Source organism: Oncorhynchus mykiss, chromosome 18 (assembly GCF_057628025.1).
Source record: "Oncorhynchus mykiss isolate SJ-2025 chromosome 18, ASM5762802v1, whole genome shotgun sequence".
In the NCBI taxonomy this organism is placed as follows: Eukaryota; Metazoa; Chordata; class Actinopteri; order Salmoniformes; family Salmonidae; genus Oncorhynchus; species Oncorhynchus mykiss.
The window spans coordinates 14974763-14996729 of record NC_143039.1 but is presented as its reverse complement, the minus strand read 5'-3'; the positions used below and the strand labels follow the sequence as shown (position 1 = coordinate 14996729).

The 21967-nt window shown below is 45.9% G+C and overlaps 1 protein-coding gene across 7 annotated transcripts in view; it reads right to left on the bottom strand.

Moving 5' to 3' along the window:
• Positions 1–502: 502 nt before the first annotated feature.
• Positions 503–21967, bottom strand: part of LOC110495403 (immunoglobulin-like domain-containing receptor 2) — a 44184-nt gene continuing 22719 nt past the window's right edge. Inside the window, exons 4-11 of one of the 7 annotated variants that reach the window (XM_036951578.2) lie at positions 17067–17129; positions 8697–8843; positions 7883–8056; positions 7507–7635; positions 5961–6198; positions 4643–5534; positions 4139–4176; positions 503–2804 (exon numbers count right to left, since the gene is read on the bottom strand). In XM_036951578.2, the coding sequence (XP_036807473.1) occupies positions 4144–4176; positions 4643–5534; positions 5961–6198; positions 7507–7635; positions 7883–8056; positions 8697–8843; positions 17067–17129 (1676 nt within the window). In that variant the 3' untranslated portion in view covers positions 503–2804; positions 4139–4143. The remainder of the gene's footprint in view (positions 2805–4138; positions 4177–4642; positions 5535–5960; positions 6199–7506; positions 7636–7882; positions 8057–8696; positions 8844–17066; positions 17130–21967) is intronic. The other 6 variants (XM_036951576.2, XM_090207286.1, XM_090207285.1 and 3 more) reach the window with 6 other exon arrangements.

The window sequence follows — 21967 nt, the reverse complement described above, 5'->3', positions numbered from 1 at the left end:
TAGCTGACATAGTTGTTATCTAGCTGACATATTTGTTGTTATCCTCTCATAGAAGTGATGTCATCACTCCCCTCAGGCTAGCGTGTGTGTAAGCTCTGAGACTCTCAGGCCTAGGAAGGACTTGCTCAACCACATTCCTCACATACAACCCTGAGCTGAGTGGTCAGCCCCTCCCCAACCTCCCAAGCCACATCATGAGTCGCCGGGCGGAAAACAGCCAGCGCCTCAGACACAACAGAGGACATGTGTATCAGAAAACAGAACAATTAACTGACCCACTTATATCAAGACTTTCTAGAGCATTCATATAGTCTTCATAAGAACTACATTGTTGATTCACAAATAGTTTATAAAACATACCACAGTTTACAAGTCTACAATGATTTATAAGACATACTTTACTACAGTGATTTATAAGACATACTTTACTACCATAAAGACATAACACCTGAAGGATGACAAAATGTCCTTATAAACTGAATGAAGGACAGTGGAGAAGATGTGTAGATTAAGTAGACTTTATTGAATGAGATTGAAGCTGCCTGGTCAACAGTATTTGAGGTAAAGGCTGTGGTTAAACTGCGTCTCTGGAGGTAAATAATAAATAATAGTTAATTAGGCATTAGTTTGTAACGGACGGTAAGTGTTATTGCAAAAAGCCCCAGTTATGGTATAAGTTACTATAACAAGGTGACCTAAAGGAGAAATACAACTTCCGTGTTTATTTATTTTACCTTTATTTAACTAGGCAAGTCAGTTAAGAACACATTCTTATTTTAAATGACGGCCTGGGAACAGTGGGTTAACTGCCTGTTCAGGGGCAGAACGACAGATTTGTACCTTGTCAGCTCGGGGATTTGAACTTGCAACCTTTCGGTTACTAGTCCAACACTCTAACCGCTAGGCTACCCTGCCGCCGTTTAGTGTTCACCAACATGCACTTTCCAAGATACTGTGTGTGTGTGTGTGTGTGTGTGTGTGTGTGTGTGATTACCAGATCTCTTAGAGTAACAGTCAGTTGGTGATGATCATAAATAGACAAAGCCATTGTTGCCTGTCGCCTATGACTTCAACTCAGTGAAACAACCGTCTCATTGACAGACAGGGAGCTGGGCTGTGAAACAACCGTCTCATTGACAGACAGATAAATGGAACACAGGAACACGATGACGTAGAACAAGCATAGAAAGAAAATAACATAGAAAAGCACAAAAGCTATGAGCAATAACTACACTGAAAGAAGTGGAAAAAAACGACACTAAACATGAACAATTGTAACGAATCCTTCTACAAGGCGCGAGAAAGAGCTGTGGTAAGTTGACAGCCAGTATATTTGCATGAAGGTCAGTAAATGTGTGTGTGTGTGTGTGTGTGTGTGTGTGTAAGTGCTAATGAGTGGAGATAAAGTTGTGTGTTTAGCAGTTTACACAACAATGATAAGAAAACTAAACACACCTTGGTTATCTTATCTTAAACACACACAGACATACCCACAAGTGCTTTCAGTTACACTTGCACAATCATTTACTGCATTGTAATCACAACATGATTTAACACAGAGACAGGCAGAGTTGATAAACTATGTATAAAACTATTATAAACCAAATACAGTCTTCGAAGGATAGATGGCACATAATCACAACCCAGTACATTTACGTCATCTAGCAGACGCTCTTATCCAGAGCAACTTACAGGAGCGATTAGGGTTAAGTGCCTTGCTCAAGGGCACATCAACACATTTCTTTTCACCCTAGGCGGCTCGAGGATTTGAACCACCAACCTTTCGCTCTTAACCGCTAGGCTACCTGCCGTCCCTAAAGTTCCAGTTTCTCTCCCCGGCTCTGTTAGTAGTACCCTCTAGTCCAAACTTACTGGGTATAACCCACATTGTATCATTACATTAAACACAATGATTAAGAAACACTGTGTCCTCTATCCACAGAGTCAAGGCCAAGCAAGGCCAACAGGTGCTTTACACTGAAAAACACAATGGTATGGGGGATCCAGACCATTCACACAACAGAATCCAAACGTTGTCTCAACGGCGGCCTTCGACCGTGACTGGGCAGTGGTGGTGCAGGCTGTGGCAGAAACTCCAGAGTGACATCATCATTCAGCGACTTCACAGAGAGAGCGTTGCACTGTGTAGAGGTGGCAGTGACAGAAACTCCGGAATGACATCGTCATTCAGTGTGTGTTGTTAGTGAGAGAGGAGAATAGAATGGAGAGGGAGATGGAGAAACTATTCACTCTCACACACAAAAGAGCAGACAGGAATAAGCACCATACTTCGTCTCACACACACACACAGTGCTATTTGTCCTGTGCATCCAGAGGTCTTTGTCACAGCTCTGAACAGTACTCTTCTTCTTAGGTCATGGTGATTGATGTGTATCTAAAGTCTGATCAGACCCTCCCACGTCCTGTGCCATGGTCAGTCCAGTGGTTGTACTGCCTGTCACTCAGAGGTAGCCATTCCCTCTGCTGGTCACTGACCTCTCCATGGGGTTCTCTGCTTGCCTAGTGTGCTCTGAGAACCTCTCTCCTCCCCAGTGTGGGGTGATGGGGGAGTAGAGGATGATCCCCTGTGTGGGGTGATGGGGGGGTAGAGGATGATCCCCTGTGTGGGGTGATGGGGGGGGTAGAGGATTATCCCCAGTGTGGGGTGATGGGGGGGTAGAGGATGATCCCCTGTGTGGGGTGATGGGGGGGGGTAGAGGATTATCCCCAGTGTCTTTCCCAGAGTCTGTATGTGTCCTCTCCAGGCATCAAACTATGAGAGAGTCTCTGCTAAGAAGAGTGCTCTGTTAAAAGAAAACAGCAAGAGAGCTTCACGTTAGTCACGTGTGTGCAGAGTGATGGAAGCTGTGCTTTGTGCTCATTTGGCCCAGTGTAATGGTGAAAATACCCCGCTCGTCTCAGCCAAGCTCTGTCAGTTAGTTGGGAGAGGAGTAGCAAGCCAAGCTCTGTCAGTTAGTTGGGAGAGGAGCAGCAAGCCAAGCGCTGTCAGTTAGTTGGGAGAGGAGAAGCAAGCCCAGCTCTGTCAGTTAGTTGGGAGAGGAGCAGCAAGCCCAGCTCTGTCAGTTAGTTGGGAGAGGAGCAGCAAGCCAAGCTCTGTCAGTTAGTTGGGAGAGGGGCAGCAAGCCCAGCTCTGTCAGTTAGTTGGGAGAGTAGCAGCAAGCCCAGCTCTGTCAGTTAGTTGGGAGAGGAGCAGCAAGCCAAGCTCTGTCAGTTAGTTGGGAGAGGAGCAGCAAGCCAAGCTCTGTCAGTTAGTTGGGAGAGGAGCAGCAAGCCAAGCTCTGTCAGTTAGTTGGGAGAGGAGCAGCAAGCCAAGCTCTGTCAGTTAGTTGGGAGAGGGGCAGCAAGCCAAGCTCTGTCAGTTAGTTGGGAGAGGAGCAGCAAGCCCAGCTCTGTCAGTTAGTTGGGAGAGGAGAAGCAAGCCCAGCTCTGTCAGTTAGTTGGGAGAGGGGCAGTAAGCCAAGCTCTGTCAGTTAGTTGGGAGAGGAGCAGCAAGCCCAGCTCTGTCAGTTAGTTGGGAGAGGAGCAGCAAGCCCAGCTCTGTCAGTTAGTTGGGAGAGGAGAAGCAAGCAGGCAGAATAAGAAGGATAAGTGACGTCAGGTTCTGGGGTCACATTGGGGGCACAAAGGTTACAAAGAGATTTGACCTGGCTCTGCCATTTCAACTGAGGTAAAAAAAAAAAAACTGTTAGAAGGCTGAACACAACGCTGGCATTAGCCAAGTAGTAGTAGTGGTAGTAGTAGTAGTAGTAGTAGTAGTGGTGGTAGTAGTAGTAGTTGTAGTAGTAGTAGTGCTAGTCAATATGTTAAGTTGAACAAATGTGATATCTAATCACCTGTGCCTTTTAATTGTAACTGATTGCAGACAAATGGAGTTAGATCCATAAAAGTCCATATAAACACAGTTGTAAACCATTAGATTAGAAAAACAAACCCAGGGAATAAGAAACCCCCCCCCAAAAAAATAGCAGAAAGGAACGCTATAAAAGGTAAGCAAAGTGGTTCAGGTTCAGATCTTGACGATAGTTTTCCAGCTTTTCTTATTATGGTCTGATTCTGCTTATCTCTCTGGCTAAAGAGGCACAGGTGCAATGACTTCTAAAACAGATTCCTTTCTCACCTGAGTCACAGTATATCTGTTAAGGTGAGCCTCCATACCTGAGAAAGATGGGCATAAGCTTATCTCTTGTCTTACCTTAAAGGGATACTTGGGGATTTTGGCAATGAAGCCCTTTATCTACTTCCCCAGTCAGATTAACTCATGGATACCAATTTTATGTCTCTGCATTCAGTAGTTTTTCAAACCAATGCTAACTAGCGTTGCTAGCAGTTACCATAGACGTCCAGTCATTGTGCTAACGTTAGTTAGCATCTTCCTTCAAACTGTACGCAGAGACATAAAAACAGTATCCACAGGTTAATCTTACTCTGGGGAAGTAGATAAAGGGATTAATTGACAAAATCCTGAAGTATCCCTTTAAGCAGTCTTAGCTACAGTACTGTATGAGCATAAGGATATCTTTGCCCTAAATCAGTAGTCTCAACTATAGTACAGTATCTCTTCAGTGTATTTCTACTGTGGATGAAGTGAACCCATACTGGGTGTACCCTAAATGTAGCTCACCACTTTCCGGGGCTTATCCCGCTCCTCTCCGCTCTCCTGCTGTAGGGTATGGGCGTGGCTATGGGTGGAGCCTCCGTTGGAGGGGCGGGAAGAATGGGTGGAGGGGCGAGGGGAGGGGGAGGGGCGCTCAGCGGCTCTGAACCGCTCTAACGCAGTCTGGCAGTACGGGGGTAGAGAGTCTTCTCCCCGTGAGTCTAATACCAACTCCACCTCCCTGTTGCTAGGACAACGGCCATGGTGACGCTCACCGCCACTGCCGCTGCTCTTCTTAGAGCCCTTAGAACCCTTAGAGGGTGTGTCTGAGGGCGTGTCCTCTTCGCTGCGCCCCCCTCCCCTGCCCCTATCACCTCCACTGTCACTGGCCCCACCCCGTCTGGTCTTGCGCTCCAAAAGAGTGCTCAGGAGTTCGTCATCGTAGTCCCGCCCCCGGGGGCTCTGGCGAGGAGGGGGAGGAGGGGCGGGGGGTTTAGGGGGGCGCTGCTCCAGCTCGTTGTCCCACGTGCCCCGTCTCTTCTTGGGCGAGGGTGGCGGACTGCGTTGTCGGTTTCCCTGACGATCTCCATGGCAATCCTCTTGGCGATCTCGTTCTCGCCAAGTCTCTGCGCGGTCATCGCAATCTCTGTTGTCACGGTAACCACGTTTCGTCGTCTTGTCCCGGTAAGAAGGCGGACAGTATTCCCGATCTCGATCCCTATCCCGGTCACCTTCTCGTTCCCGCAGCTCCAGTCTCTCGTACTCCTGGTCGGTGTCTCTGATGTCCCTGACGGTGAGCTCCTCCCTGGGGCCTCTCTGTCTGTAGCACTGGGAAAACTCCTCCAGCTCATCCAGAGAGCCTGACTTCCCACCCAGGAGGAAGGCCTTACGCTGCAGGTGCTCCGAACGAGGGTTCCACCTGGACATAACATCTCATTAGGAACTTAGAACATGCAGAACACACACACACACACACACACACACACACACAACCCCTATGAAGACACACACACACACACAACCCCTATGAAGACACACACACACACACACACACAACCCCTATGAAGACACACACACACACACACACACAACCCCTATGAAGACACACACACACACACACACACACACACACACACACACACACACACACACACGAAGACACACACACACAACCCCTATGAAGACACACACACACAACCCCTATGAAGACACACACACACAACCCCTATGAAGACACACACACACAACCCCTATGAAGACACACACACAACCCCCACTCCCCTCCACACACACACAACCCCCACTCCCCTCCACACACAGTCAGTCTAAAGGTGTTTCTGGCGACCTGCTGTTATTATCATGATGATGGTCCTCCTCAATGCTGCGGTTGCGGCGGTGCTGGTAGCGTGTGGGGCGACGGGTCTGAGAGGAGGACGAGGGATGATGGAGGTCAGGGATGTCTTCAAGGTCACGGTCGTGGTCAGGGATGGCTGGCAGGGCCTTCTTCTGTATCTGGCGGTAAGACTGACGGAAACCCCCTGTATCCACCTCATGGAGAGAACTGAGCTCTGAGATACTGCAGGCTGAGGAAGAGGAGAGGGAAGGGGGAGGAGAGAGGAGGGGTGGAGACATGAGTACGTTTCTGTATTTATGATACTATGAATCACAGTTTTAGTATCACAGTGACTAAGATAAGATGCCAGGTGAATGAAGAATCCAGTGGACATGCACATAACATAGAGAGAGAGGAAGTCCTAGATGAAAAACCTCTGAAACAAACAGACACATTACAATAGGTCTTCTTTTACAGACTGTCTTTGACACACAAGGCCAACACATCCAATCGGAGAAAGAAAACAATTACCAGCAGTTGATGAGGATTGGAGGAAATCGAGGAATGAATCATTAGATGAGGATCAACAAGGTGGTGATGTACGGATAGTGTGAGACTGGCTCACAAAACGAGGAAGAATCAGGTGTGTTGTCTTTATGAAGTAGGAATAATCAGGTGTGTTGTCTTTATGAAGTTGCAGGAATCAGGTGTGTTGTCTTTATGAAGTAGGAAGAATCAGGTGTGTTGTCTTTATGAAGTAGGAAGAATCAGGTGTGTTGTCTTTATGAAGTAGGAAGAATCAGGTGTGTTGTCTTTATGAAGTAGGAAGAATCAGGTGTGTTGTCTTTATGAAGTAGGATGAATCAGGTGTGTTGTCTTTATGAAGTAGGAGGAATCAGGTGTGTTGTCTTTATGAAGTAGGATGAATCAGGTGTGTTGTCTTTATGAAGTAGGAATAATCAGGTGTGTTGTCTTTATGAAGTAGGAGGAATCAGGTGAGTTGTCTTTATGAAGTAGGATGAATCAGGTGTGTTGTCTTTATGAAGTAGGAGGAATCAGGTGTGTTGTCTTTATGAGTTCAAGTCAAACACATTTTTATTGGTCACATATTTAGCAGATGTTATTGCGGGTGTAGCGAAATGCTTGTGCAGTTGCAGGAGAAGAGAGAAGAGGAGCACTGTTGAAGCTAGGATTTCAGAGAGTAGTGTGTAGGCAGAGGTTATTTCAGAGAGTAGTGTGTAGGCAGAGGTTATTTCAGAATGGATTTCATGCAGATTATAGCTAGAGTATAAAAAGCATGTTGACTCTGTCCTACACAGGGGTTGTCTGTCTGTAGGGCTTACAACCATGAGTCAGGTTGATTTCAGAGTGGATTTGATTTCACAGAGGATGTCAGAGTGTAGTACATTATAAGTCCTGCTGAGTCTACACAGGGTAGGGTAACTATCTGTCTGTCTGTAGGGCTTACAGTCATGACACATGCAGAAGTGGATTTCAGACAGAGTAGAGTATAGGTTGTATAGAGTCTACTGTCTGTTTGTCTGTCTGTCGGGCTTACAGTCGTGGCTCTGGGCCTTGGCCGGGTGGAAAAGAGCCAGCTGTTTCTCTACGTGCTGCAACACCTTCAGAGAGTCCTGATCCAGAGAGGACTGATCCAGAGTAGACTGCAGCCGGTACACAGGCCGCACTGAGACGTATATGAGACAACAAACACTTGTCAGGCAGGAGAGGAGAGACAGGCCTCACTACGACAAACTGTTGGGACTCTGTATGAGCTTTCCACACGTTCAACAAGGTGAAGAAATGGCTGTTCAACTATACCAGTATGTTTCTTATATTGCAGCTTTAAATTAAGTTACAAATCAAAAGGCAGTTTGTTAGATAACGTTTAAAACATCAGAACATCAATAGACAACACCAGACCCAGTACCCACCTCCAGCTGCACTGCTCTCTGACACAGAGGGGGGAGCGGACATCATCGTGGTGTCCACCAGGGAGGGGGGAGCGATGGGGACCATGGCCGGGACCCCAGGTACGTAGTAGGGTGGATAGACAGCGATCTGGGGGGACGAAGCCCTGCTCCTCAACCCCTTTCCTGCCTCGTACACTACATGGAGAGAGGACAGAGAGATAGAAGACACAGAAAGGACTGAAGGATGAACATTCATCACTTCAGGTATTCCAGACTCCACAGGTAATACTGGAGGTGGAACATTCATCACTTCAGGTATTCCAGACTCCACATGTATTACTGGAGGTGGAACATTCATCACTTCAGGTATTCCAGACTCCACAGGTAATACTGGAGGTGGAACATTCATCACTTCAGGTATTCCAGACTCCACAGGTAATACTTCAGGTATTCCAGACTCCACATGTAATACTGGAGGTGGAACATTCATCACTTCAGGTATTCCAGACTCCACAGGTAATACTGGAGGTGGAACATTCATCACTTCAGATATTTCAGACTCCACATGTAATACTTCAGGTATTCCAGACTCCACAGGTAATACTTCAGGTATTCCAGACTCCACAGGTAATACTTCAGGTATTCCACACTCCACAGGTGCTCTGGGAATTCTACAGTAGTAGACATTATATCCACTAAAAAGGTGGTAGTGGATTGGTAGAATGAGTGACATACAGTATGATATGCTACAATAACTGTAGTATGCTACAATATTAGTTTACTACAACAGTTGATCTAACGTGGTGTGATCTCCAGTGGAAGCAGCAGGACTTACAGTGTCGTGGGCAGCAGCAGGTCTCAGGGCAGCACCAACAGGACACATAACAGCAGCAGGAGTGAGGACAGCACTGGCACCAACACACACCAAACAGCAAGATGAACAGGATAATACCCAGGGCTACCGAGCCCACAAAGGCCCATTCTGGAAGAGAGAGAGAGATGAAAGTTACATTTCAAAAACATTCTAGAGTAGGAAGTGGTATTTGTTTTTGCTTGGAAGAGTATTCCCTCGCACTCTCCACACACACACACACACATCCTCTCAACTTTTCAGGAAGTCTGGTCAGGGGACTAGGCTACAGGCAGGAAAGGGAAAGAGTGTTTCCTGTTACAGTATGTCATGCAGAGAGTACATTGTTGATACTGATCTAATCGACTACCATCATTATGACAGAATGATGACTACACACAGAGACATATATTTATATTCTATATTCTACACACAGAGACATATATTTATATTCTATATACTACACACAGAGACATATATTTATATTCTATATACTACACATAGAGACATATATTTATATTCTATATACTACACACAGAGACATATATTTATATTCTATATTCTACACACAGAGACATATATTTATATTCTATATACTACACACAGAGACATATATTTATATTCTATATACTACACATAGAGACACATATTTGTATTCTATATACTACACACAGAGACATATATTTATATTCTATATACTACACACAGAGACATATATTTGTATTCTATATACTACACACAGAGACATATATTTGTATTCTATATACTACACACAGAGACATATATTTATATTCTATATACTACACACAGAGACATATATTTGTATTCTATATACTACACACAGAGACATATATTTGTATTCTATATCCTACACACAGAGACATATATTTGTATTCTATATACTACACACAGAGACATGTTTGTATTCTCTCTAATACACAGAGACAAACAATGCATTCAGAATGTATTTAAACCCCTTCCATTTTCCCACATTTTGTTTTTACATTACAGCCTTGTTCTAAAATCGATTAAATCATTTTGTTCCTCATCAATCCACACACAACACCCCATTATGACAAAGTGAAAACAGTTTTTCAGAAATTTTAGCAAATGTATTCAAATTAAAAAAGTAGAACCTTATTTACATAGGTATTCAGACCCTTTTCTATGAGACTCTAAATTGAGCTCAGGTCCATCCTGTTTCCATTGATCATCCTTTAGATGTCTCTACATGTCAACCAAGCCAAGAGGTCGAAGGAAGTAGAGCTCCGAGGCAAGATTGTGTCGAGGCACAGATCTGGGGAAGGGTACTAAAAATGTCTGCAGTATTGAAGGTCCCCAAGAACACAGTGGCCTCCATCATTCTTAAATGGAAGAAGTTTGGAACCACCAAGACTCTTCCTAGAGCTGGCCGCCCGGCCAAACTGAGCAAACGTGGGAGAAGGGCCTGGTTGAGTGGTCAGACAGAAGCCACTCCTCACAATAAGGCACATGACAGCCCACTTGGAGTTTGCCAAAAGGCACCAAAAGGTCTCTCAGACCATGAGAAACAAGATTCTCTGGTCTGATGAAACCAAATCGAAATCTTTGTCGTGAATGCCAAGCGTCACATCTGGAGGAAACCTGGCACCATCCCTATGGTGAAGCATGGTGGTGGCGGCATCATTCTGTGGGGATGTTTTTCAGCGGCAGGGACTGGGAGACTAGTCAGGATCGAGGGAAATATGAACAGAGCAAAGTACAGAGAGGTCCTTGATGAAAACCTACTCCAGAGTGCTCAGGAGTTGAACCCGATCGAACATCTCTGGAGAGACCTGAAAATAGCTTTGCAGCGACGCTCCCCATCAAACCTGACAGAGCTTGAGAGGATCTGCAGAGAAAAATGGGAGAAACTCCCCAAATACAGGTGTGCCAAGCTTTCAGCATCATACCCAAGAAGACTCGAGGCTGTAATCACTGCCAAAGGTGCTTAAACAAAGTACTGAGTAAAGGGTCTGAATACTTGTGATATTTCAGATTTTTTCAAATAAATTTGTACAAATATTCTACAAACCTGTTTTTGCTTTGTCATTATGGGGTTTTGTGTGTAGATTGATGAGGGGAAAAAACTATTTAATCAATTTTAAAATAAGACATAACAAAATGTGGGAAAAGTCAAGGGTTCTGAATACTTTCCAAATGCCCTGAATATTAATATTTTACCAACTACAAACACTACAATACGATGTGGGAGCTGCTAAACACAAACACTACAGTACGATGTGGGAGCTGCTAAACACAAACACTACAGTACGATGTGGGAGCTGCTAAACACAAACACTACAGTATGATGTGGGAGCTGCTAAACACAAACACTACAGTACGATGTGGGAGCTGCTAAACACAAACACTACAGTACGATGTGGGAGCTGCTAAACACAAACACTACAGTACGATGTGGGAGCTGCTAAACACAAACACTACAGTACGATGTGGGAGCTGCTAAACACAAACACTACAGTACGATGTGGGAGCTGCTAAACACAAACACTACAGTACGATGTGGGAGCTGCTAAACACAAACACTACAGTACGATGTGGGAGCTGCTAAACACAAACACTACAGTACGATGTGGGAGCTGCTAAACACAAACACTACAGTACGATGTGGGAGCTGCTAAACACAAACACTACAGTACGATGTGGGAGCTGCTAAACACAAACACTACAGTACGATGTGGGAGCTGCTAAACACAAACACTACAGTACGATGTGGGAGCTGCTAAACACAAACACTACAGTACGATGTGGGAGCTGCTAAACACAAACACTACAGTACGATGTGGGAGCTGCTAAACACAAACACTACAGTACGATGTGGGAGCTGCTAAACACAAACACTACAGTACGATGTGGGAGCTGCTAAACACAAACATTACAGTACGATGTGGGAGCTGCTAAACACAAACACTACAGTACGATGTGGGAGCTGCTAAACACAAACACTACAGTACGATGTGGGAGCTGCTAAACACAAACACTACAGTACGATGTGGGAGCTGCTAAACACAAACACTACAGTACGATGTGGGAGCTGCTAAACACAAACACTACAGTACGATGTAGGATCTGCTAAACACAAACACTACAGTACGATGTGGGAGCTGCTAAACACAAACACTACAGTACGATGTGGGAGCTGCTAAACACAAACACTACAGTACGATGTGGGAGCTGCTAAACACAAACACTACAGTACGATGTAGGATCTGCTAAACACAAACACTACAGTACGATGTGGGAGCTGCTAAACACAAACACTACAGTACGATGTGGGAGCTGCTAAACACAAACACTACAGTACGATGTGGGATCTGCTAAACACAAACACTACAGTACGATGTGGGATCTGCTAAACACAAACACTACAGTACGATGTGGGATCTGCTAAACACAAACACTACAGTACGATGTGGGAGCTGCTAAACACAAACACTACAGTCCGATGTGGGAGCTGCTAAACACAAACACTACAGTACGATGTGGGAGCTGCTAAACACAAACACTACAGTACGATGTGGGAGCTGCTAAACACAAACACTACAGTACGATGTGGGAGCTGCTAAACACAAACACAAACACTACAGTACGATGTGGGAGCTGCTAAACACAAACACTACAGTACGATGTGGGAGCTGCTAAACACAAACACTACAGTACGATACGATGTGGGAGCTGCTAAACACAAACACTACAGTACGATGTGGGAGCTGCTAAACACAAACACTACAGTACGATGTGGGAGCTGCTAAACACAAACACTACAGTACGATGTGGGAGCTGCTAAACAAAAACATTACAGTACGATGTGGGATCTGCTAAACACAAACACTACAGTACGATGTGGGAGCTGCTAAACACAAACACTACAGTACGATGTGGGAGCTGCTAAACACAAACACTACAGTACGATGTGGGATCTGCTAAACACAAACACTACAGTACGATGTGGGAGCTGCTAAACACAAACACTACAGTACGATGTGGGAGCTGCTAAACACAAACACTACAGTACGATGTGGGAGCTGCTAAACAAAAACATTACAGTATGATGTGGGAGCTGCTGTTGAGAAGAACACGTACTAGTGCAACATCAACATTTGAAATGAGAGTGAATGAGTCATCACTGAATAAGCCATTTCCATCTCACCATACCCAAATCTGTCAACAACCTCCAAGATGAGGAAACATCTGAATTTGGGGAATGTGACAGAAGACAATATCAACTCCCTTCTCTCTGACTCCCATGATGTGCCGTTCAGCCATCCTGTAAACATCATTACTCCGTAATGTCCAGTTCAACCATCCTGTAAACATCATTACTCCATAATGTCCAGTTCAACCATCCTGTAAACATCATTACTCCATAATGTCCTGTTCAACCATCCTGTAAACATCATTACCACGTAATGTCCCGTTCAACCATCCTGTAAACATCATTACTCCGTAATGTCCAGTTCAACCATCCTGTAAACATCATTACTCCATAATGTCCAGTTCAACCATCCTGTAAACATCATTACTCCGTAATGTCCAGTTCAACCATCATGTAAACATCATTACTCCATAATGTCCCGTTCAACCATCCTGTAAACATCATTACTCCATAATGTCCAGTTCAACCATCCTGTAAACATCATTACTCCATAATGTCCAGTTCAACCATCCTGTAAACATCATTACTCCATAATGTCCAGTTCAACCATCATGTAAACATCATTACTCCATAATGTCCCGTTCAACCATCCTGTAAACATCATTACTCCGTAATGTCCCGTTCAACCATCCTGTAAACATCATTACTCCATAATGTCCAGTTCAACCATCCTGTAAACATCATTACTCCGTGATGTCCAGTTCAACCATCCTGTAAACATCATTACTCCGTAATGTCCAGTTCAACCATCCTGTAAACATCATTACTCCGTAATGTCCAGTTCAACCATCCTGTAAACCCTGTAAACATCATTACTCCATAATGTCCTGTTCAACCATCCTGTAAACATCATTACTCCGTAATGTCCAGTTCAACCATCCTGTAAACATCATTACTCTGTAATGTCCAGTTCAACCATCCTGTAAACCCTGTAAACATCATTACTCCATAATGTCCAGTTCAACCATCCTGTAAACATCATTACTCCGTAATGTCCAGTTCAACCATCCTGTAAACATCATTACTCCGTAATGTCCCGTTCAACCATCCTGTAAACATCATTACTCCATAATGTCCAGTTCAACCATCCTGTAAACCCTGTACACATCATTACTCCATAATGTCCTGTTCAACCATCCTGTAAACATCATTACTCCATAATGTCCAGTTCAACCATCCTGTAAACATCATTACTCCATAATGTCCAGTTCAACCATCCTGTAAACCCGGTAAACATCATTACTCCATAATGTCCTGTTCAACCATCCTGTAAACATCATTACTCCATAATCTCCAGTTCAACCATCCTGTAAACCCTCTAAACATCATTACTCCATAATGTCCAGTTCAACCACCCTGTAAACATCATTACTCCATAATGTCCAGTTCAACCATCCTGTAAACATCATTACTCTGTAATGTCCAGTTCAACCATCCTGTAAACCCTGTAAACATCATTACTCCATAATGTCCAGTTCAACCATCCTGTAAACCCTGTAAACATCATTACTCCATAATGTCCAGTTCAACCATCCTGTAAACCCTGTAAACATCATTACTCCATAATGTCCAGTTCAACCATCCTGTAAACATCATTACTCTGTAATGTCCAGTTCAACCATCCTGTAAACCCTGTAAACATCATTACTCCATAATGTCCAGTTCAACCATCCTGTAAACCCTGTAAACATCATTACTCCATAATGTCCAGTTCAACCACCCTGTAAACATCATTACTCCATAATGTCCAGTTCAACCACCCTGTAAACATCATTACTCCGTAATGTCCAGTTCAACCATCCTGTAAACATCATTACTCCATAATGTCCAGTTCAACCATCCTGTAAACATCATTACTCCGTAATGTCCCGTTCAACCATCCTGTAAACATCATTACTCCATAATGTCCAGTTCAACCATCCTGTAAACATCATTACTCCGTAATGTCCAGTTCAACCATCCTGTAAACCCTGTAAACATCATTACTCCATAATGTCCAGTTCAACCATCCTGTAAACATCATTACTCTGTAATGTCCAGTTCAACCACCCTGTAAACATCATTACTCCGTAATGTCCCATTCAACCATCCTGTAAACCCTCTAAACATCATTACTCCATAATGTCCAGTTCAACCATCCTGTAAACATCATTACTCCGTAATGTCCAGTTCAACCATCCTGTAAACCCTGTAAACATCATTACTCCATAATGTCCAGTTCAACCATCCTGTAAACATCATTACTCCATAATGTCCCGTTCAACCATCCTGTAAACATCATTACTTCATAATGTCCAGTTCAACCATCCTGTAAACATCATTACTCCATAATGTCCCGTTCAACCATCCTGTAAACATCATTACTCCGTAATGTCCCGTTCAACCATCCTGTAAACATCATTACTCCATAATGTTAAGCTCAACCATCCTGTAAACATCATTACTCCATAATGTCCTGTTCAACCATCCTGTAAACATCATTACCACGTAATGTCCCGTTCAACCATCCTGTAAACATCATTACTCCGTAATGTCCCGTTCAACCATCCTGTAAACATCATTACTCCATAATGTCCAGTTCAACCATCCTGTAAACATCATTACTCCATAATGTCCTGTTCAACCATCCTGTAAACATCATTACTCCGTAATGTCCAGTTCAACCATCCTGTAAACCCTGTAAACATCATTACTCCATAATGTCCAGTTCAACCATCCTGTAAACATCATTACTCCGTAATGTCCAGTTCAACCATCCTGTAAACATCATTACTCCATAATGTCCAGTTCAACCATCCTGTAAACATCATTACTCTGTAATGTCCAGTTCAACCACCCTGTAAACATCATTACTCCGTAATGTCCCGTTCAACCATCCTGTAAACATCATTACTCCGTAATGTCCAGTTCAACCATCCTGTAAACCCTGTAAACATCATTACTCCGTAATGTCCAGTTCAACCATCCTGTAAACCCTGTAAACATCATTACTCCATAATGTCCAGTTCAGCCATCCTGTAAACATCATTACTCCATAATGTCCCGTTCAACCATCCTGTAAACATCATTACTTCATAATGTCCAGTTCAACCATCCTGTAAACATCATTACTCCATAATGTCCTGTTCAACCATCCTGTAAACATCATTACCACGTAATGTCCCGTTCAACCATCCTGTAAACATCATTACTCCATAATGTCCATTTCAACCATCCTGTAAACATCATTACTCCATAATGTCCATTTCAACCATCCTGTAAATCCTGTAAACATCATTACCACGTAATGTCCAGTTCAACCATCCTGTAAACATCATTACTCCATAATGTCCAGTTCAACCATCCTGTAAACATCATTACTCCATAATGTCCAGTTCAACCATCCTGTAAACATCATTACTCCATAATGTCCTGTTCAACCATCCTGTAAACATCATTACTCCATAATGTCCAGTTCAACCATCCTGTAAACATCATTACTCTGTAATGTCCAGTTCAACCATCCTGTAAACATCATTACTCTGTAATGTCCAGTTCAACCATCCTGTAAACTCTCTCACTATCATTATGTTACTCACAATAACAATCCCTAATGATGGACTTCCTTTGGGCTGGGTCAGACACCACAAGTCTCTCTCTTTCTTCCTATCTCTCTGGTCTGTCTCTCTCTGGTCTGTCTCTCTCTCTTTCTTCCTATCTCTCTGGTCTGTCTCTCTCTGGTCTGTCTCTCTCTCTTTCTTCCTATCTCTCTGATCTCGCTCTCTCTGGTCTGTCTCTCTCTCTTCCTATCTCTCTGGTCTGTCTCTCTCTCTTCCTATCTCTCTGGTCTGTCTCTCTCTGGTCTGTCTCTCTCTCTTTCTTCCTATCTCTCTGGTCTCGCTCTCTCTCTTCCTATCTCTCTGGTCTGTCTCTCTCTCTTTCTTCCTATCTCTCTGGTCTCACTCTCTCTGGTTTGTCTCTTTCTGTCTCTCTCGCTCTCTCTCTCATTGTTCAACAGTAAACTGACCATAATAATTTGTTTGATTTGTAATAAGATAACTGATTGGATTACTAAAGAACAACATGAGGCTGATTGGGCAGTGAAGAAGCAATAGTTTTGTGTTAATGAGTGAAAAGAAGAGACAGACAGACACAGGTGAGGAGGACACGCCCCTACCTACCTGGCATAATCTTCACATCAAAGTCAGGCAGGAGATCATCTGACACACCTGTACCTGTCTTACCTGGAGAGAGGAGAAGAGCAGAGGTGAAGGACAGGATAGGACAGAGCAGGGCAAGACAGGACAGAGGGCAGGAGAGGTCAGAAGACAGGGGAGTAGCAGGGTTAGGGTCAATTCCATTTCAATTCAGGACCAACATTCTTATTCCACTTTTTTTTAAGTATTGAGGGGAATTGGAATTTCAGTTTACTTCTTGAATCGACTGAATTAAAAAAGGAATTGTCAGGGGTCATGGGAAAGGTCAGGGAGAATGAAGTACAGGAGGCAACAGCAGGCAGAGATTTGGACAATCGAAGAGCCAAGAAGGTGGACATGCCAGCAGACAGAGATTTGGAGAATATAAGAGTCATGAAGGTGGACATGCCAGCAGACAGAGATTTGGAAAATAGAGGAGCCAAGAAGGTGGACATGCCAGCCTGCAGAAATTTGGACAATATAAGAGTCATGAAGGTGGACATGCCAGCCTGCAGAATATGCCACTTTTAGTCTAAATGTGGTTGTCACTGATATGGTTTTGTTGAAAAGCAATGATGTAGAGAAATATGACTGTGTTTCCTTCACCCCACATGTCCTTGAAATACAGCCTGACTCAAACAGACTGACTGAACCTGGTGCTGCTTCACTTTATCTGCAGTGGATTGATTGGGGAGCTTCCAGTCAGTCTGTAGACAAATGAGTTGATGATATTACCAGTGGCATCACAGTGATGTCACAAATACACAGGCAGTGAACTCACTAACAGCAGCTCTGTGTTACAATAACAGGTTCTCTCTGTCTCTTACTGTTTCCCTCTCTGGTGATGTGAGTCACTAAAGTTACTTCATATTTCAACTTCATATACAACTCTGCAAAAAAAAAGGTTAGCCACGCTCACACAAATGTGTTATAATGTGGCACAGGCTGGTACGAGAGAGAGAGGGGGGGGGGGGGTGGATAGAGAGAGAGAGAGAGCGAAGGATAGAGAGAGAGAGGGGGTGGGGGTGGGGGGGAGAGAAGAGAAGAGAGAAAGAGGGGGGGTATAGAGAGAGAGAGAGAGAAGGATAGAGAGAGAGAGAGGGAGAGAGAGAGAGAGAGAGAAATGGGGGATGGAGAGTGAGGGTGAGGGTGAGAGGGGAGAGAGGAAGAGAGAGAAATGGGGGATGGAGAGTGAGGGTGAGAGAGGGAAAGAGGAAGAGAGAGAAATGGGGGATGAGAGTGAGGGTGAGAGAGGGAAAGAGGAAAGAGGAAGAGAGAGAAATGGGGGATGGAGAGTGAGGGTGAGGGTGAGGGTGAGGGTGAGAGAGGGAAAGAGGAAGAGAGAGAAATGGGGGATGGAGAGTGAGGGTGAAAGAGGGAAAGAGGAAGAGAGAGAAATGGGGGATGGAAAGTGAGGGTGAGAGAGGGAAAGAGGAAGAGAGAGAAATGGGGGATGGAGAGTGAGGGTGAGGGTGAGAGATGGAAAGAGGAAGAGAGAGAAATGGGGGATGGAGAGTGAGGGTGAGGGTGAGAGAGGGAAAGAGGAAGAGAGAGACATGGGGGATGGAGAGTGAGGGTGAGAGGGGAGAGAGGAATAGAGAGAAATGGGGGATGGAGAGTGAGGGTGAGGGTGAGAGATGGAAAGAGGAAGAGAGAGAAATGGGGGATGGAGAGTGAGGGTGAGGGTGAGAGAGGGAAAGAGGAAGAGAGAGACATGGGGGATGGAGAGTGAGGGTGAGAGGGGAGAGAGGAATAGAGAGAAATGGGGGGATGGAGAGTGAGGGTGAGAGAGTGAAAGAGGAAGAGAGAGAAATGGTGGATGGAGAGTGAGGGTCAGAGAGGGAAAGAGGAAGAGAGAGAAATGGGGGATGGAGAGTGAGGGTCAGAGAGGGAAAGAGGAAGAGAGGGAAATGGGGGATGGAGAGTGAGGGTGAGGGTGAGAGGGGAGAGAGGAAGAGAGAGAAAGGGGGATGGAGAGTGAGGGTGAGGGTGAGAGGGGAGAGATGAAGAGAGCGTAAGGGGGATGGAGAGTGAGGGTGAAAGAGGGAAAGAGGAAGAGAGAGAAATGGGGGATGGAGAGTGAGGGTGAGAAAGGGAGAGAGGGAAAGAGGAAGAGAGAGAAATGGGGGATGGAGAGTGAGGGTGAAAGAGGGAAATAGGAAGAGAGAAATGGGGATGGAGAGTGAGGGTGAGAAAGGGAGAGAGGGAAAGAGGAAGAGAGAAAGGGGGATGGAGAGTGAGGGTGAGAGTGAGGGTGAGGGTGAGAGGGGAGAGGGAAAGAGAGAGAAATGGGGGATGGAGAGTGAGGGTGAGGGTGAGAGGGGAGAGGGAAAGAGAGAGAAATGGGGGATGGAGAGTGAGGGTGAGAGAGGGAAAGAGGAAGAGAGAGACATGGGGGATGGAGAGTGAGGGTGAGAGGGGAGAGAGGAATAGAGAGAAAGGGGGATGGAGAGAGAGATTAGGGAAGACCATTTACTTCCCCCCATAATGTGGTTGTTTGATCTTGGCAGTGTGTTGGAATGTTGTACAGTAACCATAGAGATACACATGTAACATACACACAGGGAGTCCATTGTATCTTGGCTGCTACCATGCTGACACCAGAGTCCCTGTCACACTACTAGAAATGTAGCAGGTGAAGCAATACTTTTTCAAAGAAGGATACGAACCTGGAGTGTCGTAGAAAGGACTTCAATCCCCTCATGTTGATGTCAGACACAGAAGGTATTCAGAAGGTTATTAGTACTGTAATGCTGTAAGTGTGCTCAGCCTCCTATGAGAGCCTGTATTAACCTGACCTATACATCTTGACATGCTCCTACTATAGCTGCCTAGGTTGGACCCTGCCTGGGGTTGGACCCTGCCTGGGGTTGGACCCTGCCTAGGTTGGACCCTGCCTGGGGTTGGACCCTGCCTGGGGTAAGACCCTGCCTGGGGTTGGACCCTGCCTGGGGTTGGACCCTGCCTGGGGTAAGACCCTGCCTGGGGTTGGACCCTGCCTGGGTTGGACCCTGCCTGGGGTTGGACCCTGCCTGGGGTAAGACCCTGCCTGGGGTTGGACCCTGCCTGGGGTTGCACCCTGCCTGGGGTTGGACCCTGCCTGGGGTTGGACCCTGCCTGGGGTTGGACCCTGCCTGGGTTGGACCCTGCCTGGGGTTGGACCCTGCCTGGGTTGGACCCTGCCTGGGGTTGGACCCTGCCTGGGGTTGGACCCTGCCTGGGTTGGACCCTGCCTAGGTTGGACCCTGCCTGGGGTTGGACCCTGCCTGGGGTTGGACCCTGCCTGGGGTTGGACCCTGCCTGGGTTGGACCCTGCCTGGGTTGGACCCTGCCTGGGTTGGACCCTGCCTGGGGTTGGACCCTGCCTGGGGTTGGACCCTGCCTGGGTTGGACCCTGCCTGGGTTGGACCCTGCCTGGGGTTGGACCCTGCCTGGGTTGGACCCTGCCTGGGGTTGGACCCTGCCTGGGGTTGGACCCTGCCTGGGGTTGGACCCTGCCTGGGGTAGGACCCTGCCTGGGGTTGGACCCTGCCTGGGGTTGGACCCTGCCTGGGGTTGGACCCTGCCTGGGGTTGGACCCTGCCTGGGGTAGGACCCTGCCTGGGGTTGGACCCTGCCTGGGGTTGGACCCTGCCTGGGGTTGGACCCTGCCTGAGGGAATACAACCCTGTTTGTTTGTTGAAGTGTGCAGACCTATGTTTCTATTACCCCAAAGGAGCACAATGTTTCTCCTGTGGCCTCCAGTGGTCTGAAGCAGGGATCCTGATACCAACCTTGGCAATATACAGCCCATATCTGTCTATTGTTCAGGCTGGTACAGGACAGACTGTCCTGTGTTGAGAAGTAGACTCTCTGTCCTGGCCTCCAGTGGTCTGAAGCAGGGATCCTGATACCAACCTTGGCAATATACAGCCCATATCTGTCTATTGTTCAGGCTGGTACAGGACAGACTGTCCTGTGTTGAGAAGTAGACTCTCTGTCCTGGCCTCCAGTGGTTTGAAGCAGGGATCCTGATACCAACCTTGGCAATATGCTGCCCATATCTGTCTATTGTTCAGGCTGGTACAGGACAGACTGTCCTGTGTTGAGAAGTACACTCTCTCTCCTGGCCTCCAGTGGTCTGAAGCAGGGATCCTGATACCAACCTTGGCAATATGCTGCCCATATCTGTCTATTGTTCAGGCTGGTACAGGACAGACTGTCCTGTGTTGAGAAGTAGACTCTCTGTCCTGGCCTCCAGTGGTCTGAAGCAGGGATCCTGATACCAACCTTGGCAATATGCTGCCCATATCTGTCTATTGTTCAGGCTGGTACAGGACAGACTGTCCTGTGTTGAGAAGTAGACTCTCTGTCCTGGCCTCCAGTGGTTTGAAGCAGGGATCCTGATACCAACCTTGGCAATATGCTGCCCATATCTGTCTATTGTTCAGGCTGGTACAGGACAGACTGTCCTGTGTTGAGAAGTAGACTCTCTGTCCTGGCCTCCAGTGGTTTGAAGCAGGGATCCTGATACCAACCTTGGCAATATGCTGCCCATATCTGTCTATTGTTCAGGCTGGTACAGGACAGACTGTCCTGTGTTGAGAAGTAGACTCTCTGTCCTGGCCTCCAGTGGTCTGAAGCAGGGATCCTGATACCAACCTTGGCAATATGCTGCCCATATCTGTCTATTGTTCAGGCTGGTACAGGACAGACTGTCCTGTGTTGAGAAGTAGACTCTCTGTCCTGGCCTCCAGTGGTTTGAAGCAGGGATCCTGATACCAACCTTGGCAATATGCTGCCCATATCTGTCTATTGTTCAGGCTGGTACAGGACAGACTGTCCTGTGTTGAGAAGTAGACTCTCTGTCCTGGCCTCCAGTGGTCTGAAGCAGGGATCCTGATACC